The sequence below is a fragment of the Anser cygnoides genome, chromosome 5, assembly GCF_040182565.1.
Source record: "Anser cygnoides isolate HZ-2024a breed goose chromosome 5, Taihu_goose_T2T_genome, whole genome shotgun sequence".
Classification (NCBI taxonomy): domain Eukaryota; kingdom Metazoa; phylum Chordata; class Aves; order Anseriformes; family Anatidae; genus Anser; species Anser cygnoides.
Genome location: NC_089877.1, coordinates 4,199,766 through 4,223,227, shown reverse-complemented (window position 1 = coordinate 4,223,227; position 23,462 = coordinate 4,199,766). Strand labels below are relative to the sequence as shown.

At 45.7% G+C, this 23,462-nt stretch overlaps 1 protein-coding gene across 4 annotated transcripts in view; it reads left to right on the top strand.

The window, feature by feature from the left end:
- The first annotated feature begins 3,609 nt into the window (after nt 1–3,609).
- RRAS2 (RAS related 2) overlaps nt 3,610–23,462 on the top strand; it is a 42,002-nt gene continuing 22,149 nt past the window's right edge. Inside the window, exon 1 of one of the 4 annotated variants that reach the window (XM_066997281.1) lies at nt 3,610–4,131. In XM_066997281.1, coding sequence (XP_066853382.1) covers nt 3,625–4,131 — 507 coding nt within the window. In that variant the 5' untranslated portion in view covers nt 3,610–3,624. Of the gene's footprint in view, nt 4,132–5,384; nt 5,439–17,705; nt 17,730–20,964; nt 21,175–23,462 lie in introns of those variants that run through there. The other 3 variants (XM_013189081.2, XM_013189082.2, XM_013189083.3) reach the window with 3 other exon arrangements.

The window sequence follows — 23,462 nt, the reverse complement described above, 5'->3', positions numbered from 1 at the left end:
TCAGTCTGGAGCCTGCTTCCCGCCGTGACCAATGGCTACACCTGTAGTTGCTTAGCATATCTGGGAAGAGACCAGGAAAGGTCCAGTCTCCTTCCCAATAGGGCAAGGGTCTGAAAAGGAATCATTTATGTGTGATTTATGGAGAATTTTTCGTTTTATTGTAGGCTTAGGCTCACCTTCACTTTCTTAGGGTTTATAGGGAAGGTCTGAAAGGTGCTAGCTTGGATTTCTTTCCTGCTTGTTTTTTTATCCCAGCAATATCAAGCAATAAATATATAAATATATATAGAAACACAAAATCTAAATGTATATGTAAATATACGTTGGTTTGTTTTGGACAAACTGGTTTTGGACTGGTTGTTTTGCTACAGGATTGCCTGGACATCTGAGCGTGCCAGACCTGACCTGCTCACTAAATGACTGTTGTTGCATTTTCCACTGAAGAAAATTCTCCCACTTGTTCCTTACTCTGTGCAGTTATGTAAGTGTCAGGGAAAACATACAGCATCTCAAATTCCTTGTCTAAAATCCTGGTCTTACTCAGTTACTGTGGGAGACTTTTACTCATTTTTCCTTGGGATGCCATTGTTTTATAATTACCATTGGGTATAGCACATCTGAAGTTCTAAAGGAATCATGTAATTAATAAAAATTGTCAAGCCAAACTTACAGAACTTACAGAAAATAAATAAAAAAAAAAGACAATTTCAAACCTCAAAGAAAATGACGTATTTTGAAGTGTCTGTGCATGTATATGAGTATTTATACAGAGTTCTTTACTGGAATAGGTAGATACAAAAATACACGAACATTTTATAAAAAGCTGCAGTTACTTGGCTGAAAATAGTTTTACGTCTTACTCAGATAGAAACTGGTATGTGTGCCTGAGAAGAAATACCTTGTCTTTTCTTTTAGTTTCTGGTTGCTGGTAAGTGTAACAAATAGTTCAAGGTTTTTTTTTTGTTTTATTTTGGTTTTGTCTGGTTTTTTTTAATGCAGGAAAAATATTGCACATTTTATTTTGAATTAAGCCTTCCATTTTTATCCCAAGGAAAATCACATTGTAACACTTGCCCCTAGCTTCTTGTTTTATGACTTTGTGAAGTCCCATCACCTGCCCTTGTATGCTCAGCAGTGGAATTCTTGATGCGAATTGCAGCACATGGGTTTCATTAGGTTGCGGTGTCCGTACGGTATGAGGGGTGATGCTCAACGCCTGTTTGCACGGGGTAAATAAACAATGCCACCTGTAGGAATGTATGTAATGCTACGCTAATGGTATAACTCAGCGTTACAGTAACCTACGGTGCTGACTCATGTCCCAAAGATTTTGTAACTTTTTTCTGCGGTAAGTCTGTGAACAAGTTCTCTCTTAATTAAGCTGTCATGTTCTCACAGAGCACTTTTTAGCTCTCACTATGTCACTTACTGCATAGATGTCAGCTTGGGAGGTTAGAAGACATCTTTGCCAGGCTGCCAACGTACAATGAAGTTCTGGATTTTCCCCCCAAGCACTTCCTGAAACCTTTTTTTCTGTCATTATATAAAGCACTGTGGTGCTCTATCTTTTAAGCTTGCCATCTGGATGCCATTCTTGATTTTTGTCTCTCTTTAAATACACATATTCAGGCTAGATCTGAAATGATGCAGCTTCTTTCTATGTAACGGTTCTAAAAGCTGTACTTTCTTTCCCAGTCACTTTACTAAAACTTTGGCTACATCTTTGCCATCTCACATCTTGATAGTTCAAGTGCTTCCTCTCTAGTATGAAACTCTGCACTTTCCACCTCCCTATGGATACATTGCTGTTCCCTATGGAGCTGCAAAATTTATTTTCCTGATCTCATGGACCACACAAAACCCTTTTCTAATCATCTTCCCCTGGCACCTTTTATCAGTTACAAGTTTACTGTCTTCACCTTCTACGCACCTCATTTTTCAGCCATTCCTAGGTTAGCCAATCCTGAAATGAATCCTGACTTGTGCCGTGTCCTCATCTCCATGTCTATTCACGGGTAAGCTCTGTGTTTCCCAAAACTAGGGCTCGTAGCAAGGGCTGCCAGAGGGAAGACAAGGCACTGAGTCTGTCCCAGGGATCTTTGGATACAGTTACACCCCACAAAAACGTGCTGTTCTTCTGTTGCTGCCCAGCTCTTGTTCTGCGATCGCTGCCTTGTGCTTTGCAAGAATATTGCTTTATTTGTGAAACTGGATTTCATTCCCCAAAATAACAAACACAAAGGATTTAACAGTAATAAGTTTTCACAATAGAGCCTTTGTTAAAGTAATGGATGATTGTGTTAATTGTTTTAATCCTTTATCTGTCAGTGTTAAGGAACTCTTGTTGTTTCTTTAGTGAAATTCACAAGACCGGATAGCCACACCAGCAAAAATAGCTATTTAAAGTGACGTATGATGAAACTGAAACCTTAAAAAAAAAGATAAGGGAAAAATAAAATGTTTGTTTCTATGTATCTCTAGACCAAAGGAACCAAATATCCTGTTGCAATAGTTGGCGTAGAGATTACGGCGTTCTTAGAACTCGTCTGGGCTCGAGTCGGCCTCCACGTCAGTGAGCTGCGAGCAGCCTGCTGGTTCCTGTGCTAGCAGCCAACCACGAAATCCTAACGGGGCTTTTATTGAAAACAAACAAACCCCCCGGTTAAACTAATGCCTAGTAAACTAGCAGCAGTTCAGTTTCTTCTTTTACTTCACGGAGCCAGCACTTTTTTCCTGCAGCTAGGAGCGCAGGAGGAGAGGACTCGGCCTGCTGGCTTCATGTGCTCACCGGCTCCTGGGCCTGGCGGAGGCCAGCGAGTGACTGGTCGGGGAGAGCTCCAGGACCGGGGCACGTGCAAGGTGACTTGTTCCTCCCAGCCAGCCATCTTCAGGCTGCCAGCGTGTTAGAAACCTCCTCAGTCACAGCCATGTCCCTGATCTCTGTGTTTGGTATCTGCTCCGTGCCAAATGACTTGGTCTAACCTTCTGTCAGCTCAGTTACAGTTTTGCCTTCCACAGCACCTTGTGGCAGAGTGTCCCTTGCTCCTGTTGTTGTGTCTGTGGGGAAAAAAAACATCCTTTTGTTTCTGTCTGAACTTGTTTCTTCATACTGTCACTGGGTGTCCCTCAATTCTCCCGCTTTGAAACTTTCCCTGTCCGACTTCTCTGTGCTGCTTAGGACTTTACGGACCTCTGCTAGACCGCTCTCTCACTTCTCTTTTCCGAGGTGGGAAATCCTAGGCTATTTGATCTCTCCTGTGCGAGCCGTTCCTTGTTTCTGATCAGCCAGGGCAATAAGGAAATGGACGTGGAGCACTGGCTGATCACTGCAGGAGCACCAAGCCCAGGGTCCTGCCTTTCCTCCTGAGAGCACAGGAGTGACCCCAACACCTCTCACCTCCTTCTTGCAGTTACCCCGTTACCTCACCGGCTGTATTTTTTCTCTGTGTCAAACCCTCTCCCTGCCACCGAGCCAGGACAGCGCCGAGCTGTTACTCGCCGTGCTTTGCTTTCCCTCATTTCTTCCAGCAGGGCTGTCAGGCACGCGAATGGCATGGTTCAGGAGGGCAGCTCGGGGAACGGCAGGGCTCGGACAACACACACGCCGCTGCCTGCCCCGGCTGGATGTGGCCTTGGGGGGCTCCCCCTTGGCCCCGCGGTGCCTCCCTGCCCCCAAGGTGCCTCATTGCCCCCGGGGTTAATTGCCCCGCCCCGCCATGCATATGCAGAGCCGCGTTACCGTGCCGGCCGGCTGGCCCCGCCCCCCGGCGGCCATTTGTAGCCGCGGCGCCCTGGCTGCGGGGGCGGGCGGCGCTCGCTCGGCTCCCTTCGGGCTCCCTTCGGCTCGGCTCGGCGCCGCCGCACCGCCCGGCGGGGCACTGCGCGGGGCAGCGGGGCCTGCGGCTGCTCGGCCGGGGGGAGCAGCAGCAGCAGCAGCAGGAGGAAGAGGAGGAAGAGGAAGGCAGGAGGCAGGCGCCGGACCCGGACCCGGCGGCGCTGCCGCGCTCGGCGCCCCCCGGCTCCCCCATGGCCGCGGGCTGCAGGGACGGCCCGGGGCAGGAGAAGTACCGGCTGGTGGTGGTGGGCGGCGGCGGCGTGGGCAAGTCGGCGCTCACCATCCAGTTCATCCAGGTGAGGGCCGGCCGCGACGGGGAGGCTCCGCTCCGCTGCGCGCCGCCCCGCTCCGTGCCGCCCGGCCGGGGCCTGGGCGCTGCCCGCCGTGCGGCGCGGGGGGGCCGGGCCGGGCCGGGCCGTTCGGTGCGGGCAGCCCCGCCGGGGCGGCGCCGTGACCTTGGGGTCCCGCTGGGCGCCCCCCCCCCCCCCCCCCGGGGGGGAGCAGGGAGGGGGCGGCGGCGGCCGCCTCCGTCCCGGCGGTGCCCGCGGCGCCGGGGTGGGGCCGCGCCGGGCCCGGCTCCCGCGGCGCCCCCGCGGGAAGGGGAAAGGGAAGGGGAAGGTGCCGGCCTCGCCCCGCCGGGTCCGGGCCCGCACCCCGGGGAGCCGAGCCGAGCCTCTGCCCGGCCTCCCCCGGAGCGGGGGGCGGCTCGTGCGGCACCCCGCGAGCAGCGCTCCTCGCCCCGGCCCCCGTCGCTTGCCCGCGCCCTCCTGCGGGGGGCCGGCTGGCTCCCGGGGCCGGCCCAGGCTGGCCCCAGCGCCGCTCGCTCGGACGCGGTCCTGTCGCTCGGGGGGCACTGCCCGCCCGGCCCTGCGGGGACAGCGCTGCGCGCAGCCCGGCGGGGCTCGAGTTCGGCTCCGAAGTGCTGCTGCGTTGGGAAACGTCACCCAGTGGGCTTGTGCTGGCTGCGGGAAAGGCTTTTGGATAATTCTAACATCGCGGCAAAGATGATGCAGACGCTTCTATGAAAGGCAGAAGGAAGGATAGAAAAAAACAAAGTTCATGCTTAATGCCTTGTTACGTGCGTTTGTTTTAATAGCAGTAAGGCTCTGCGGGGTACTGCGTCGTTTCAGTATTTGAGTGCCTGTAGAAATTATTCTTTAAGCTAAGAGCTTGAGTTGCACGCATGTAGAAAGTTTTGGCTCAGGAGCTTCTGCCGACACTGGTCTTCCAGAGAAGACTTCCAAAAGAGGAGCCTAAGCCTGCTTTGTATCATTTAACAGTTTCTTCCAAGTAGTAGCAGTAAAAGAAATGTTTTACTTTAGAGGAGTGGTGTCGGAATAGCAATGTAGCGCTGAGCTGATGTGCAGAAGGTGAATTTTTCAAAATAACTTGTAGTCAGTTTGTATTCAACTACCTGCATCGTTTTGCCCTCTTAGTTGCTTTATCTTGAGATGAAATCTTGCCACCACGGAGTGATCTTTAGCAGACGATTCAGCCTTCTGAACAACCTGAGAAATGGCAGAGAAATCAAGACGTTTTGAGCAGAGCCTTAGGTGCCTGAGAGATGAGTTCTGTATTACTACATAGCTACAGACAGCGGGAGGTGAGGCTTGAAGGATTATTTGTACGCCACAGAATCTGGAGCGTCTTATGATGTTATCAAGTGTGCGTGATGCCATACAACTGCTTCTGTCATTTTTGTGTGGCAAATATATTGCCAAGTATGTTGTTTGTCTTTTAAGACTGCGTAGAAGCCGCTCTGAAGTGTTTTAAAATTGATTACGAGTAAGTCACATGCTTCATTTTTGGAATTGTTTAGGATTAAGTGACAAACTTGTAGTTGCCTCACTAAAACATGGCTCGGTACGAGATTTGGCCTCATGACAAATCTTGATGTCAGTGAGGGATTTCAATTCTGTTTTGCTTCTCTATTGCTTGTGATAGTGTGGTTGTTGCTGTCTCAGTTCTGAAGCTTAAAAAGGAAAGTTTTTTTTCTTACTGGCACTAGTGAATATTTCCACACTTGGACTTGCTTCCCTATAGCCCTGTGTTTAACTTCCTGTAAAGGAGTACTTCAGTACAGTTACTCTTGCTTCTGCTTCAGTGCTGCTAATGATTTCCCAGTAAACAAGAGTGTTGTGGTGCCGGGCACGCACCTTTATTCACGGTGTCCCTTTGAAAGACTAAAGGGTTTTCATATTTGGAAAGAGGGAGAACTGTTCGTTCATTTCAGCTGGAATAAACGAAGAGGGAACTGGGGATGTAGGGAGGACCAGGTCAGCTGCGTTCTCTTGGCAGCTTTCGGGGATGTGCAGGCAGTGCGTCGCTCTCAGCCTTGCTCAGGTGTTGGCGGGGAAGCCGGAGGCACTCATCCTGATATCGGGACCTGCTGCTGGGGGCCAGGCTCTTACTGTGGCGCTGATCAGCAGGCAAAGCGCTCCTCTGTGTGAGACTATCGGTTGTGCTAAAATCCGAGCTGAAACAACAATGTCCTTGTAAAGGGGCTGGGTGAACGAACTGGTGTCACGCAAAAAGGCTCTTCCCCGTACTGGGTTTGGCGTCTTCGTGCTGACCAGCGCAGCGGGAGCGGTACATGGGATGCAGCTCTTCGCCTGTGTGGAGCTGCGTGTGAGGCTGGGTTTGCTCTTCAGAGGCTCCTCTTACAACTTGGAGAAATTTTAGTGTACACAGTAACAGATCAAAGCTTTCGGCAGGGAGATGACTACTGTGCTCCTCAAAATCCTTCCTCTGAGGAGATAAACAGAGCTTGATATTAGCGTTGGTGGGACAGGATTTCATCCTGGAAATTTAAAATCATTTCCTTTAAATCAGGATGTGATATATGAACTTCGTGCTCCCTAGTCTGTGCGCTGTTAGACAGGAAGTGGAGAAGTTTTAATAGTAGAGTAGATGGGATCCGTCACAGCTATAAACTTCAGGAAAGCCCCAGCAAATGATAGTTAGATTTTATACCGTGGTCTTTTTAAAACTGTAAGTGCTGGAGCTAAGCATTCCTCCTCTTATTTAAAAAATAAACAAATAATCCATCATGCTGAGATCCCAAAAGAGGCAGAAAACTTTTAAAATAAATTGCAGGCAGTTAACTGGCCTTGTAGCAGGCTGAGGTATTTGGGAGTATGAGCTGTGCAGAGCACACAGCTGTTGCCACAATAGCTTTTCTCCAGCTGTCATGCAGAGGTCTGTCACAAAATACCCCACATTCCCTTCTAACTCAGCCCTTTGTAATGTTCAGGTTTCCTTACTCAAAGGGAGTACAGCCTAGCAAATACTTAATCACCCTCTGCATATTTTGTCCTGCAGTTGCCATTTACTTCATGCTTTTTTTTGATTAAACTGAACTGTGCATAGCTGGTTTCAGCACTGTACAGCAAGAAACCCCCTAACGTTCTGTTCTTTCAAGTATCTGCCCTGCAAAATTGTGGATACTTTTGATCCAAGTTGTTAAAATTATTTGTTCTGCCCCTTCGTAAAACTAAAGATTCTGCTTTGAGACAAATGCACATGTATGTTTGCATACTGAATAAGACTCTAGTGGGTTACACGGATGTATTAGTTTATAAATGTCACTGGAGGTGGTCTTGAGTGGATGTAGTTCAGTGGGACTGAGTTGAGCTTAGTTTGTTGGTCAACTTAATGTTGAGTGTGGTAATGCACAAACAAGTTTGAGGCTGCTAAAGCACTTAATGTGATACAGAATGTACGTAGGGATTTTTGTGTGTACATACTGAATTCATGCTGTGTTTACAAGTGGAAATTTGCTACATAAATATGTCTTCTCCTGCTCTTCCAACTGTCAGTAATGAGTTCTGGTGGGACCCGAGCTGGCTGTGTTACTGAGCAAGCGAGTAAAGCAAATAGGATGTAAATTTGTTGACTCTTTAAGCCTAATATCAGATGTTTCTCTGAAAGCAAGCATATATTACTTAGAGGTGGGTGGTGAGCAACTGATCAGCTATTTTTCTTTTTCCTTTCTTTTCCCCTGCTGCTGCTTTCACCAGGATGTTAGTTCTCACTAACTAGAAATACAGCTGAAGGTGGGTTACTCCAAGCACCTTTTATATCTGATATAGCTGTTGGGCCAGAAAATGGCCTTTCCGAATTTAATGGTACAGCTCTAAAACAGAGTGGTAAAGCAGATGGAAAAGCAACAACTGAAATGCAGCTGGTGTTTGTGCCGGCGCACTGGCTGTTTGGCAGTCCCTGGTGTCTGTCTGTCCGGTACCGCTCCTGCGTGCTGCACTTGGAGGGGCTGCAAATCCCTCTCTTGTTCCTGGGTGCTCTGATGAACCACTGCTGGCCCTCAGAAAGCGCTCTTCAAGTGAGACCATTTAAAAAAAAAAAGGAATAAAATGCCATGAATTCCAGGCTGTGGATTCATGTAGGGCTATGCTTCGAGTGGCGTGCTTACATTTTGATAAAGAGTGGGGCCTTTTTGATGGTAAGTAGTGCGGTGTAACAAAAGATGGCAAAATACAGTTGAGGAGTGTGAGCGGCTTAGCGCCGGCTGGCATCTATCAGGGTTAAAGGTGGCGTGTGCGTATGTTGGGAGAAGGTGGGAAATAAAAATCCTAATCCAAACAAGGCACTTGTGATGCAGTCACCTGGAATAATAAGGGCTGGTTGTTTCACTTCTTGTGAAACTTGAACCCCTTGGCTCCTGGCTTTCCGGAGTACTGCCACCGAGGGAGACTTACGTTGCTCAGTTGTAACCGCCGCAGCTGCCAGGCTGCAGAGCTAACTTCTGGCCTAACTCGCAGGCGAGAAGGAAGGGCTGAAAACGTGCCAAGAGCTGCCAAGAACCTGGTGTGCTACCCTGATGTTGCGCATGTGTGGCAGCTCCTCGCGGCATCCCAGCGGTGCAGCTTTCCAGCCGTGCAGCCGCCTGGTGCCACTGTCAAGGTGGGGTGAGGAGCAGCCCCAGCTGCTGGGCGGTGTGTGGGCCTGGCTGTCTGGAGGCGTGTAGGGACGGCGTTTTAGGCTTTGGGGCTCCAGGGGTGTGCTGCAATGTAACCTGCCCGGCAGGGACGCCGCACGTTAATGGATGCCAGGGGCACGCTGCGAGAACAGCTCTGTAAGAAGCGCCCCGGGTTCAAAAGCGGGCACACGTTTGGAGTAGCACTCCAGTGTTAAGATACTGATCGTTCCAGTTCTATGGAATTCATGCTCCTTTCCCAAAGTGAAATTCCTTTGAGATAACTTAGAGCACCTTGCCATGTATTAATCCCCGCAGCAGTCGCTGGCGCGGCGAGTCAATATTGACGTACCTTCGGTTATCTGCTGGCTGGTAGCGCCGCTTGCACAAGGAGTGCTGGCACGGCTTCCCGCGCTGCAGGCGGCTGCCCTTTGCGCTGCCTGGGATGTGCGGGCACGGCTGGCACGGAGCCGCATCCCTCCAACTGCAGCCCTGTGCCATGCCGCTGTGGGGAGCCTGGCTGGTGAGCCCTTCTGCAGAGGGAATTTGGGAGGGCCGAGGTGCTCGGGTTTACCCCTAACCTGTTCGTGTTTACCAGGAGCGTTACCCACACTGCAAAGGTTGGGGCTGAGCTCCTTGAACTGCTCTGAGATGAATACCAGCTTCCTCAGGGGAAATAGAGCGGCTGTCTGGCAGGCTGGTAGGAAGCTAGGTTTCTGCAGACCTTCCAAAATTAGTCTTTTTTTCAGGTCTAGACTGTGTGACACAGACGGGTAACTTCTCACTTGCTCCTGATGATGAGGCAGTTTAGCTCGCTGCGTTGGTAGTCCTGTGCTCGAATATGGCCATGAGCATGGTTGAAGTAAAAGATAACATCCAGGTAAATGCACCACGCATTATAAATGCGCTCTGTTTCAAGAAATATGTTAAACCAATACTAACTGAAATCACATTTGGAATTGCTCCTCACATCTGGACTTTTCCCTCTGGCTTTGTGTATAACATGTCCAAAAATTTCTGGATGTAACTCAAATCAGCCTAGACAAATTTTTACCAAAAGGGGTGGAGCAAATGGGATACAGATTAGGTAGTTTAATTACAAATAACACCTGTAGGCAATGTTTGCCTGGCAAATGGTTTGCCATATAGAGTTGGTGGAGTTCTGTTTAAAAATGCTGAAAGATAGTAGTGGTAACCCATTGCTAGAAATTTGGGGAATGGAGCTGAATCCTAGATGAATGAATTCTGTATGAGCACTGGCTGAGGCCCTACCTGCTTGTCTTGAACTGTATTTTTCTTTACTAAATGCTGTATGCCCTATGATCTCAAATTTATTTATTTATTTTTTCTCAGTTCTTTTTTACCTTCTCTTCTTTGCTAGTTGTGTGTTCTGTCTCTCAGCTTCATTGTGGTTGCAGCTTGGGTCCAGAATAGCCTCTAAGCCCCTCTGGAGGAATAGGTGATGCGAAAGAAAATATTTCTTTCCTATCTTTATAACTTAATTACTTGGAGTAGATAGCAGAGAAAAAGATGTTTACTTCATCTCTTTGCTTTGCCTTTTCTTACTCGTTTCCGAGGATCCACCATGTATATACCTAAACTAGTCACGTACCAGCGTTGGTGCCAAAGTCAAATGGGTAAACTCCTTGATACGTAGCTCTGTTTCTAGATGGAGCTTCCACAGGGTTTTTTAACCTTTTTTCATAGGTTGCTTGCTTTTGTTAGGTTGCTTTTAAGAGGGCTGGGGTGGAATGCCATGCAAGGACTGCTCACGGCTCAGTTAAGGAAGGCCAGGTGTTCACGTTTGAAGCACTTGATCTTGTGACTAACTGAGCACCATGTGCAGTGCTGCCCGTCATGAAAGTGGGCTCCCAGTTTCTTATCTGCTGCCAGCGAAGGAAAAGCTTTGGAGCTTGCGCTGTGGCTGTCCTGAAGTGTATGCAGAGCCTTGACCTGAGCTGGGTGGAGGTGGTTGGGGAGGGTTGCAACGCGCTTCTCTAATTACATGGGGAAGTGCCGTAAGGTCTGGTTATGTGTTGAGATCCTGGGTGAGGGTAAGTTCCCTGGTAAACTTTGTGCAACCTACAGATGAGCTGACACGTGGCAAAACCGCTCAAGGAGCTGGTCACTTGGTGCAGATAGAGCAAGGAAGATGTCAGTGACATGAAGTCTTACCTTCGTGCTGATGGAAGCAACAGTAAAAACTTACACAGGACTTGAAAAGAGAAGTTACTCCCCAGAAATGCGGTGGGGAGCGAGCGGTGCATATGTGGACATGAGGGACATACTGAAGACTTCAGCAGGTCGGAGCAGCGTGCTGGTGGTGCAGCTGGAGAGATGGAAGGGCCTTGAAAGTGAGGACAAGTTGTTGTTTGCTTTTTAAAAAGGGACAGGCAGTGGGGAGGAGCAGGGCTGGGAGAACTGTTTTTACTCTTCGAGCCTGAAGAGCAGGGTTTTGCTGTAGCTGAGCATTTAATTTGGTAAGCTAGTACTACTGTGAAGGAAAAGCATTCAACGGGTCCCCGTGCTGCCGCAGCGATTGTGCCACTAAGGCTATTTTCTCCATCAAGTTCTCTGAAACTCCTTAAGCGATCAGAGTTAAAAATAACCGGGGAATGTTTCTACCCGGGATCAGTTACCTTGTCTGGTTCGCTGTGCAGCTCTGCAAACAACTTCATCTGGCCGTGGAGCCGGCTTACCCAGACCTGCACCGGCTCGCCAGCTCTGTCAAGGCAGTAAGCTGTAATTTGTGGTGCATGGGGATAGAGCAGTGTGTTAGCGCTTCGGGTGGTGAGAGACTACATAAAAGGACCCCATTAAGCACAGGATAAAGTATTAGCTGCTAGGACCAGCGGGCATTAATAATTAACTAGATGTGAACCCCACACAACAAAATGCTCCGGAGTTACTGTCACACTTCTTTTTTCTTGAACTGAAGATCTTTATGCAGAAGACCTATGCGTAGCTGTACTTCTGAGCAGATAAACCTAAGTCATACATGTTCATGACTGTCTTGTGCGTCACTTTCCTCAACTCTTTCAAGCCAGAAAATAAACTTGAGCTTCCCTAAAACTTACAAGGAAATTACTTTTCCAGTGCTGGTCTGAGTATTCTGCAACTGTAGTGATTTAACATGTTGATTCATTAGTTATATTTGCTAGAAAAAGATGAAATTTTGATTTTAAGATCTCTCCAGTTTCAGGTTTTTCTGGCAAAACTAACTTGCTCAGGTCATGCCACAGAGTGTCTTCAGCATTTCTAATTTAAGCAAATAAGAAATTTGAAAACCTTTAAGTGAAGCTGAATGTTGTGCTTCTTATGTAGTATGTAGACCATGAAATGGTAGGATGTTGGTGGTAAATCTGTGTGAAAAATCTGGAATCTTTGGATGGAAAAGCGATCTGTTAATTATCTTCTGTTATTAGACTTATGTAAGGAAAGTAAATGGGATTACGTTAATATGTGCTGCTTGTAGTAGGATGTTTCCAAACTGCATGTTCCTAGTAGTTTTTCTGTGTTTGCCTTTCCTTTTAAGAAGGTTCTTTGTAATCATGCAGAAAAAGTAGTTGTTGATAATACACTTGAGTATGTGCTGCCAGCACTACTGCTAAAGAAGGAGATGCTGCTAAAAACGCATGTGACGTTTTCTTCTGCTAGCTCATGCTAATAAGTCTTCATTAGCAAAATAAGTGCTGGTGGTATATTTAAAAGGATTTAGGCTTTGCATGATGCAGCATCACTAAGAAAACAATTGCCAGGGCATTTTTTATTAGTTTTGTGTTTTCAGTTGCTGCTTAGGGATTCTTTTTCCTAGGGCTTGTCTTCCAGGTCCCCCAGAAGCATACTATCCTTGCATGTCATTCTCCTGCCTCTCCCCAGGCCCCAAATAAAGTTATCTGAGTCTTGACCACGTACTCTGATAGAGATTTCCAAGCTGCAGATGTACGTGCTGAAGCATTTCTGTTTCCCATATGCTGACTTGCCTTCGCCTGGTGCTCCTTGTCCCTGCGAGCCAGCTTCTTGCCTTGCTTTGGAGCTCTCAGCTTGGATATTGCGGGGATGGGGGGGGGGTGGGGAATGTGCTCAGCAGCACTCCTGCAATAAATTTGGAGAATTTTGTAGGTTGTGTGCTGAACTAAACAATTCCAGACCCTCAAGCTTGAAGGTAAACCTACAAGGCCAAAGTCAGCACGTAAGCAAGGTAAAACAACTCCATCTGTGAAGCTAAATGTCTCTCGTCTTGCAGTCTGAGAGCACTAAAATGAGAAGTTCTTAAGTGTGGAAATGGATCTTATTTCCATCTCTCCAGGGTTAGGCTTTTCTGTTGTTTCCAGAAGTGAGGTGTTCTGCCTGCGGCACCAGGGCTCCCCGGGTAGAGCGGGTGGACCGGTTTGAGCATCCTGCCTCGCTGCTTTCGTGCTGCCTCTTACCAGCTTGCCACCGAGCGGCAGTGCTGCCGGCGGCCTGCTCTTGTTCCGATGCTCGTGCTCTGACCTGCTTTGAGGCCAGAAGTCTCTCCCATAAACTAAGGGAAAGGGCGCGCTGAACCTCTGTGCAATCTTGTGTATAGCTTAGCTACTTCTATAGCTGCTGGCGCAATGTTATTTTATGCTGTACAGGTGATACCACTGCCTGCCAAAGTACAGCACTTGGAGCTCTCGCCTTGTTTGGCTGTTACAATCAGTGAGCTTGCAAGCTGCCCTGTGTGCCTGGGCTACTGGAGGAGTAATCAGCTCGAGGCACTCTGCAAGGCGAATCGTCCCGAGGGAATTGGGCTGGAACTGTCCTGAGTGTGCTTCAGTTTCAAGCGTCACCTTAAAACGTGCCTCTGTCAGTAAAGATGGGTTGAGGCACTTCTCTCCTGCCAGTTATGTAGCTCAGGACTTCACCTGTTGTGCTGCTGCCGATGGGGTTGTGCTGTGAAACGGCCACAAAAGCCCAGGCACCATCCTCCACAGAGCCTGTGTGGTTCCCCCGGGTGTTAGTACTGAGAGCGTTGCTTCCTGCAAGGAGGGAGAAATTCGTGACTTGTGTGCACTGCTCTGAACAAGGATGCTTAAAAACGGAAAAACTTCTGAATTCCTGTATCTGTGGCCTGAATCTGCTAACTATAGAAAATGCATAGAAACTCTCTGGAGTTTCTGCTTTTTCTTTTATCCTGCTGGAAGGTTACATTCAAATGTATTGAAGCATACTCTTTGAATTTAAAAAAGACTCTTCAAAGCTCAGCTTTTGAAGTAGCCAAAATACTTAGACACTTTTTGTTTTGCTGTCTAAAAGGTCTTTTGTGCGTTAGGACGGATATAGTATGTATCAGGTAGTCAAAGGATTTGATAAGTTTTTTTTTGTGAAACTAATCTTCAGCCATGTATATTCTGTAAATGTTGATAAAATTCACTAATCTTTCTAGGAGTCTAATGTTTGAAATTGTCCAATGTCTGTGTTGGTGCGACTGTATGGGAAAAGAGCCTTAGATCTGAAGTAGTCACCTCCTTTGTCCCAGCATTAGCTGCCTCCCTCCAAGTAGGCCACATTCCACACATTTTTAATGGTGGCTTCCCCTCCTCCATGGCTGCTTTGACTTGTCTGGTGGGAGGCCTTGAATGTTTAGGCTGACCCTCCAGAAGTCTCCTCCAAAAAGGGAACTGATGGTCAAATTGATCATTTTGAGCAGAATTTGAAAATATCTACTCTGTGCTGGCCGATGTTTGTTCAAGTGTAAGCGTGACCTGGGATCTTAAAATGCGGCTGAGCTTGTATAAAGTCAGGGATTTTGCTCACAGTTTAAAGGTTTTTCTAGTTTGAGCCAATGCTGTACCCTGAAATTATTTTCTTAAGAATATCTGTAAATTGAAAAAACACAGAACACAAACAAGCGCTGCATCTCGTGAAGTGATCTGTGTGAGGGGAAGTGGTGATCTGGAAGAATTTGCTCAGTCTGGTTGCAGATGAATAGTTTAAGCTCCAGCCACTTGCCTCAGACTAGATAATTGAGACCTGGTTTCGTGACCACTAAACAGCTTATGTGAAGTATTTGCTGCACTGCATATATGCTAGCAGGCTGTTTTGCAGACGAGTGCTTCCATATCTCAGCTTCCCCCAGTGTAAAGAGTTATAAGATGTTAATGTGATTACCTAATAGTTCAGCTAGGTATTTATCTCTGGAACTTCTTCCTTTAATGGGTTGTGATGCCTCTGGTCTCTCTTCATTCTAGGAAAAGTCATGTCGTTAGTGAGAGGGACTCAATGGTATTTATTCTTCTGGGCAAAATCCCACGTGTGTCCCAAGTTCTCCTCCTGCTGACTGAACACGTCAGGAGCGGAGCTCTAACTTGCAGCTTTTAGGCGGGTGGGTACTTTTTAAGTGTACGCTGTCACCAAGCAGTGGCAACCTGCTATCCTAGCAGTTGGCTGGCATGAAGATGCATAGGAAGATACCCCTAGATTTGCTTTTACGTCTTATCTTTGGGATCTGACAGTCATTTCCTAAACCTGAAGCTGGTAGGCTGCCAGTGCTAAAACCTTTCCAAAGAGGACTTTGTAAGAAACAGAGTTACAACAACAGCAGGTTAGTGCAGTCTGGATGGATTGTGCCTGGTGAGTTAGTAATGTATACGGCCCATCTAATCAGTTTTGAGTTCTGGTAATTATGAAAGGTTGCTTTTAATACGAGCACAGGAAATGTGTGTAGAAAACTTATGGTTTAAATTAAGATGATTTCTAATGCTGGAAGAAAGCCTTTAATTGGTAGTATCCTTTCCGCTCTTGTAAATAGCCTAACGTTGGCTTTGCTGCTTGCTAGAGGCTGCCAGAGCTCTGTGGCAGTGGTGTTATGCTAGTTAAAGTTATATTCAAACTCAGCTGAGGAAGAGTTAACCAATGAGATAAGGTGTCCTGAGGGCTTTCTTCTTGTTGTACTGATGTACTGGCTGCCCTGGGATTTCACCTGTGGTTACTGGAAGTCTGAATAGCACTGAATAGTCCATTATTCTAACTATGGTGAAGTTGAAGAACCTGTTTCTAATCTATAAAAATGAGAGAAACTAATATGCTTTCCTGTGGTTTCGGTGCAGAAGGCTTGCTTGTGCATTCCACGCTCTGTTTTCTCTTCACTAAATGCCTTTACCACAAGATCACTACTCGGTAGAATATGGGAGCGGAAATAGCAGCAGGTTTTGTTTTTTTTTTTTAAACAACAAAAAAACCTCTGATCAAACCTCATGCATTCTAAAACCTTATTCTAAAAGTAAACAAATGGAAGGTCTTTGCACACTGCTCACACGTTTTAAGACTGCTTAGTACTGCTGCCTCTTTCTACCCTTATGCCGAGCGTTTACCTAAGTTCCTACTTCTTGGAGAAGGCGATGAGATAATGGCATTCTCTGCTTATTTAAGGGCGTAATTAGGTGCGCGTGTAGGATTGGGCAAGAGCATTGCACGTTATTATTTGAATTTGAAATTTTCAGTGTGGATGATTTAATGAAAACAAGTGCTTTTAGGTGGTGGGTAACGATTTCTTCAGGGTGAGGCACTCTGCACTCGTTCCCAGGAGGTGTGTAATATAGCTACTGTGTCCAGGTGCTGCTGACCTGGTACCGTGCTGGGGCACTGCCGCGCGTGCTGAGCTCAGCCAATGTGGTGCAGACTTGGCTAGTGGGGTTCCTCCCTTCTGTGCACGTTGGGAGTGGAGCTCGGGTAATTTAGTTTAGTTTCTGCGAACGTGAACCTGCTTGGAGACGAGGACTGGATTTGGTTTACATGTTTTTGTTTGGGGATTTTGTAATTGCTGTATTTCATGCTCCAGAAACTCTTGGATTGCTGTCTTCTTGCACAGGATAGCTGGTTCTCCTGTTGCTGTGCCGTCTGCCCTGTAGCACCAACTGCTGCGTGGATTCTGGCCCCAAAAATGGGTTGGGGAACTTGCGGGTTGCTTTGAAGGGGGCTGAAAGGCAACCGAGACGAGAGAGGTTGCATTTCAGAAGTAAGAGCTTCTCTCTTGGAAAATCTTATGGGACTTGACAAGCTGAAAGACTGTAAAATAGTATAGTGTAGCTGACTACAGCACTTGATAGTGTAAGCTTAATTTGTCATCTTAGGATAATGAACAAAAAGGATCTTCCTTCTAAGTTGCTACTACCATCTATAGAAATCTTTCTGTGCTGTTTGTTGGATTCATACCACTATCTTCTTTTCTGACCTTGCTGTCTGCTTTAAGCTACAGAATATTTAAGTAACTTTTTTTTTTAAAGGCAGAATATCTTAGTGATGAACAAATTACCGAATTTCTCTTTTGGCAGTGGCTGGTCACCAAATCTATCCTGAAGAAGGTACCTTCATTGAAGCTTTGTTTCAAGTTAGTAATCCTAAAAGCAGAGATTCAGAACAGCAGGTAGTGGAACCATCTTGTCTAAAGTGAAGATATATGACTAGCATGATCAAATTTATTTTTCATCATCCCTTTGTCCTTCCTTACTTTGATTATCATGAAATAATTGTGCCTTCATGGTTTAGCTGATACGTTTACTGGTGCTTTTTATGACCTGCGTTCATATGGCTTGCACCTGTGTTTTCCAGATAATGATGCTTTTTTCCTTAACTGATGTCTGTAAAGGAGTACTATCGAGAGAGCTCAGCATGTATCCTCCAATGCAAATTAAGTAGATCATATGCTCCATCTGCTCTGTTCAGACTGACGGTAGCTTATAAGTTTAGAAAACAAGTTTATTTGAGAATTTATGTAAATTTTTGAAAGAATGAGAGCATGTAGGGGACAGAAGGGAAACCACCTTGCTGGAAACCCCCAGAACAAATCTTGACTTACCATATAGTGTTGTAAAGCTGAAGTATCTGAATGTGTATTCGAATCCTTAATTTTTTTTAACTTTACAGCTTTTAAGAGTCTAAAAATTCAGAAGCCTTCCAACCTTGAGATGGGATGATGGACTGGCCAACATGAGTACGGTGTGTGAGAATGCCAAATGCTTTATTTTTTTTAGTGGTGTGTATCTCATCTTCCTTTAGGATGTTAGAGGTACTAAGCCTGTTCAAATACAGGATTGTGCTGTATTCAAAGCAGGACTAGCAGGGTGAGGATAATTGAATCTATTAAAGTGGCATTTGGTAAAGAGCTGTCCTTAAAGGTTAGTGTGGACATAGCTGCATAGCTCTGAAGACTTTGCTGCGTGCCTCTTAATAAGTAAAGCCATTAGAAAAAGGGATTCAAGTGTGATCAAGTAATTATAGAAAGCTACAATGTTGCAAAGGGATGGGGAGGAGAATACTTTGTGGCACTTAACTGCATTCAGCTGAGATCTGTTCTAGGCAAACTGGTGGTGCTTCTGCTTTGTTCCAGCTGAGACAAGGCAGTTCACTAAAACGAAGCCCATGAAAGAATAAGCTGCCATCAACAGAAAGGAAAGGCCTGTATGTGCGAGGGGTCTCCTGAGCTTTGGGACACCAGCAGAAACAGTACTAGAAATGCCCTCTTTGAAAGCTTTCCGTGACTCTGCAATACGGATGGTTCCCATGAGGTTCTTAACGTGAGGGTTAAGCAATGGGCCAGGAAAGGATGTAAAAAGGAGGATGGTGGGGTTTGGGGTTCTCTCAATGACCTTATGTTCTGTAGATTGACTTAATAGACTCCAGAGAGTTCACCGCTCTATTGGAAGACAAGCGTTTTGATGTTAGAGCCCTATTTGCAGTATTAATTTGCTAGTCACTTTGGCAAAGCTGCACGTACAAGGTTTAGATGGTACAATCAAGAGGGGGTCAGTGCCTGTCTTGGTCTGCACCATCGTAGCATGTCTTGCTAGGTTAATATTTGAAGCGCTTATGCTTTGAACCACAAAATGAAGCGCCCGTAGTTTCATGAGAAAAGCACCTCCCTGGAGAGCTCAGATTTTGCCTGAGCATCCAGCCCTTTGGAAAAATAAGGGCTGAATAAAGTGCTGCTTCCTTTCGGTGGTGTGTGCGTGTGCTTCTGAATGAGATAAGTTCTGTCCAAGCTGTACAAGCTGATCTTTAACAGTGGGAAGAGAACTATTTTGGGACCTGCTTTAACAGCCTGCATACCTGAATGCTAGGGAAGAAAATACAGGACCTCGCTTTCCCAGTGATCCTAAGGTCAGTGTGACTCTAGCAAGTGTTTCAGGCTTAAACTGAGTTCCCTAAACAATAAGGGACAGTCTGTGGATGTTGTGCTTAATGCAAGCTTTTGTTACTTGCAACCAGCTCCATCACGGGAGGTGATGCTGCTCAGTGTAGAGCTGCTGTCATCTCCCATTTGCTTTCTTGACTGCTACCATAAATGGCTGTACTGTAAAAACATTTGTTGACTGCTTGCGGTGGCTGATTATATAGCGCTTCAGCTGAATGTTTACTTGCAGTTTCTTGATGTGGTTCATAATAGATGTGGCTTTTTGTAACGTGAAAGTAGGTATTTGCACATAAAACTGTAGCTCGTGGCATCGTATAGCGTGAAGCGGATCTGAACGTGAGAACAAGCCTGCTAATGCTTGTCTCTGGCATGTTGTGCTGCTGGGTTTTGTTAAGTGAATGAGGATGGTGCCTTACAGGAGATGTGCTTTTCTGCCTCAGTTATAACAATATTTGGTTGGGAGGTAATTATATTCTCACTTGAGGTAAAGCAGTCCTTGCTATTAAGATCATAAATTCTCTAAAGGTAGAAAAGATACTGCTAACACATACCTGCTTAGGTCCTCTAGCTGAAGGGTCACATGAAATATTCATCTAAAGGTTAATGCCACAGATATTAAGTAACATTGGTTATCTCTCTCTTTTTCTTTTCCAAGCAATGTCTGTGTTAATTCCAGGCAAAAAGTAAGCTCCCTCTGGGTTTCCGACGTGCTTTCCTGCTTTTTCCTGCCCTGTGGTGAGGGTGACACTGACTAAGAGTGGTAGTACACCTGCAGGTGCAGAGACAAAGGGGAAGAAACTCTGTGGTTGGTTTTGGTCTAAGCAAATGTTTTGCTGGTAAATATGCTTTTTTTAGATGGAAATTGTTGCTTGCTTAAATATGTAGACTGAATACTGAAGACAAAAGCTTTTTTAAAATAAAATTCGAGGACGTAAGTATATTTCTATTTGACACTGTTTTTTGACTTTAAAATCTAGAGTTTCTGTGGCTGAAAACTCTGGCACTGTGTAGGAGCACTGAAATTGCACTCACTGGAGCTTGTGGATCTCATCCTCTCCCCTACAAATCAGCTACCAAGCTGAACTTAGCAGGGCAGTGCCTGTAACCAGTTCTACAGTACCAAATCTTGCTCGCATGTCAAGATTAGCAACTGTGTAAAACCACTTGATAGCTGCTGGTTCCTGGAATTAGTGTCTGTATGCATTTCCCTATATGTAAGCTGTGTCGGTGTAAGCAATATAAACTTATAGGACACTGACACAAAACATGGAACAGAAACTTCAGACTTCACAGCCATGAGTCTTTTTTTTTTTCCTTTTTTTCTTCTGACTATTGAGGGTAAAATTTTCCCTATTACCTCTTGTATTCCTTCTAGGAACGTGAACTATCTGTCTCCAATGTAAAAGTTTCAATGGGCACATTCTGAAAGATCAGAAGTAAAATGCTGCATTTCCTTTTCTAAACAGTCCTCATGTACTGTCCTGCAACTTCACGCTTAACGAGAAGAGCAGACTGAACGACTGTTGTCAGATGTGAAGGAATAACCTTTGACCTGGAACTCTGCTGCTAATGGTAGTGAGAGGAAAAAGTCACATAATGCCTCTGAAGACATTTTCCAAGGATGTTAAGAGACTTAACTTCAGTGTGACCACAGGTTAGGCTGGAAAGAAAAGCACTGTACTCCACCGGTGTCTGGGAAGTGCTAGGTATTACTCTTCAGCTGGTTAAATGGTTTTGAAAGCTTTGTTTCAGTTGCACAGATCCGTGCTGCAGGTTCCTTGAACGCTGTATATTGGAATTCTGATCTTTTGTTGTTATAGAAACCTGCAGCCTCTGAAATGGCAGTATTACTTTGACCCAGCAGTGCCCATGTCTGTGAGAATTCTGCTTAAAGCACTTGTGCTTTTCTACAGGCATCATGCCTCATCGTGATGTCAGGTTGACCTGTAGCTCCGAAATCTGTGCCAGACATCTCTGCTGAGCAGGGGTAGAATTTCTCTGTCTTACAGGCACGTTCAAGGATGGAGTAACTATCACACTGCTCTGCTCCGTTTGGCTGACAGCGATCAGGTTCAGTCTTTTTTTCCTCTCTGTTAGAATTTGATCCATGAAATGCTGTGTCCAAACAGATGAGAAAAACAAAGACTGCTTGTGTGCCTGGGAGCTTCTGGACATGCTGTCTCTAGTGCTAAAGGGTTTCCACAGCCTGTTCTACCTGACGAAGTCCTCTTCCTTCCTTCTCAGAATCAGGTAGGTTAACCTGATACCTTGGGTTAGAGACGAGGCAGAAAATGCTCTTAAGCTTTGTTGTTTGGCTCTAAAGCCCAAATGAAGCTTATTAATACTTTTCCTTTTATATATGGGTTAAGAAAGTGACTCTGTAACGTCAGTTCCTTGGAGAAACTTTTCTTTGTAGAGAGGACATGAACGTTATGGAGCTTATTGCTGGGCTTGGGTGTGATGGCACATAGGTGCTTCTTTCTCATTTTTGTTCATTTTGTGAGCCTGTGTGCTGGCCCTACCAGGATCTGAAAGTACAGGCCACTGATAATGTTTGTCAACCAGGATAAATTCTCTCTGTCTGAGGTTTTACTGCTTAGCTGCAAACTTCAAAGAAACTATTTCAGTAGGCAAAAATGCACACGTTCATCTTAGGCTGTGGAGTGATGCCTGATGTGGATGTGCAGAAATAGCTTTTGCTTGGGGGATAGTGGGTGCTCCAGCTGCCGGACCGCTGCAGCCGGCGGCACTGCGGCATGGGGCTCGTACGTGCTGAGGCCTTCAGCCTCACCTGGTATGGCTTGCGAGCTGTGTCGGTGGTGGTGTGAAGAAACTTAGGAAACTGCCTTGTTAAAAGTGTGCGTTCCGTGCGTTATCATTATGGTAGCTTCTTAGCATGGTCTTTTTGTCTGTAGCTTGCCACCTGCAAGCTATTCAGATATCCTAGGCAGTTTCCACTTAGAAAAGGGTGTTTTCTTTTGAGTTGATTTTGCTGCACGTATTATAATGGTAAAATGTACGTCATTCAGCTGCGGATGTTGGCACTCCTGAATAATTAACGCACTTTCAAGAAGTCCATGTTTTCATAGGTAGACAACCACTTCTTTCATTATCATTTAAATTTTTCATGACTCAAGAAGATAACTACTTTGTGTATTTTACTTAGCTGGATGAGGATTTTTGGGGAAAGCTAGTAATTATTAGCCTTGCTAATGAAAATAGTTGGCTAAATAACACAGCTGCCATTTCAGCATTCTTGGCACTTCTGGTTATGGCACTTTCAAAACTTAAAGATTACAGTAATTGTCTGTAGTCTGTGAAATGAGTCTAGACAGCCTAGTCTCAGGCCAAAAGGTTGGAGTTAAATAAATACATGATTTGGGCACATAAAGCTAATAGAACAGTGCTTGTCTGACATAATAATTCTTATTAGATTTAAGTACTATTTTATAGCCTTTTTCCTAAATAATTAGCTTCTAATGATCAGTCAATAAGTCTTGGAAAAATAAAATACTCCAGACTTTGCTAATGAAGCTGAATGTTTTCATGTTGGATATTGTCCAAGCTGGTGCTCAAAAATTCTATGGGATTTACTGTAGTAATAGGAAAAAAATACTGGGTGGAGACTAGTGTATTGCTGTCTGTGACTGCAGCGGTCTCATAGTGTACATAAGGTATGTTACCGGCCCTGAAAGTCATCTTCACTTTTAATTAAATATATGCTGATGGTTCTGAACCTTTTTTTCTTTTATTAGCAGCACAAGTGGTAAATGGTGAAACCTTCTGGAAGCTTGGACTATTTTGGTTCGGCCCCTGTTTGACAGGTGCACACGCCTATACAAAGTGTGTGTGTGTTCATATAAATCTGTGTGTATACGTAAATATATTTTAAAGGCAGGGTAAAAAGGCCTTTTTTTTTTAGCTCTCCTGAAGTGTCTGGACATTAAAAACATGACTTGCAGTTGACTGGTATTTGGGTGGGGTGTTCTTTTGTTGGCAATCTGGACAGTCTGGTCTCCTGATGGATGGTGCTGCGGGCAGCAGGAGGAGGCAGTGTGAGGAGGTGGGAACCACGTGGACGGTCAGGATGGGATGACAAATCTTCCTTTTCCACCGCCAGGAACTTGTTAACGTAGTTCAATTACACGGTGAAATATCATCCTATGAATGTTTAATCCTAATTTGAATCAGTCTAGAAAACTGTAGGTTCTGGTTTTAATGGACTAGTTAACCTGGCTGTATCTCCATGTTAAACCAATTTCTTTAAGAGGAGAACCCAACTTCCTCAGGCTTTCTGCCTGCCTGCTTCCAATGAACTCCGATCCAAGTCCTCATCGGCTTCCAAGCTGTAACAAACGCACACAACTGACAAAAGCACCTGGCATTGTAGAGAATTGAAAAGTGGTAGTAAAGGTAGGAAAAGGCTTTTACTACCTAAAGCAGATTTTTACTTACTGCTTTCAGAATAAGAAAGGTATTAACTTCAGAATGTTTTTTTTACCTTAGCTTGTTGCAGAGTCTCAGGGCTCAAACATTTT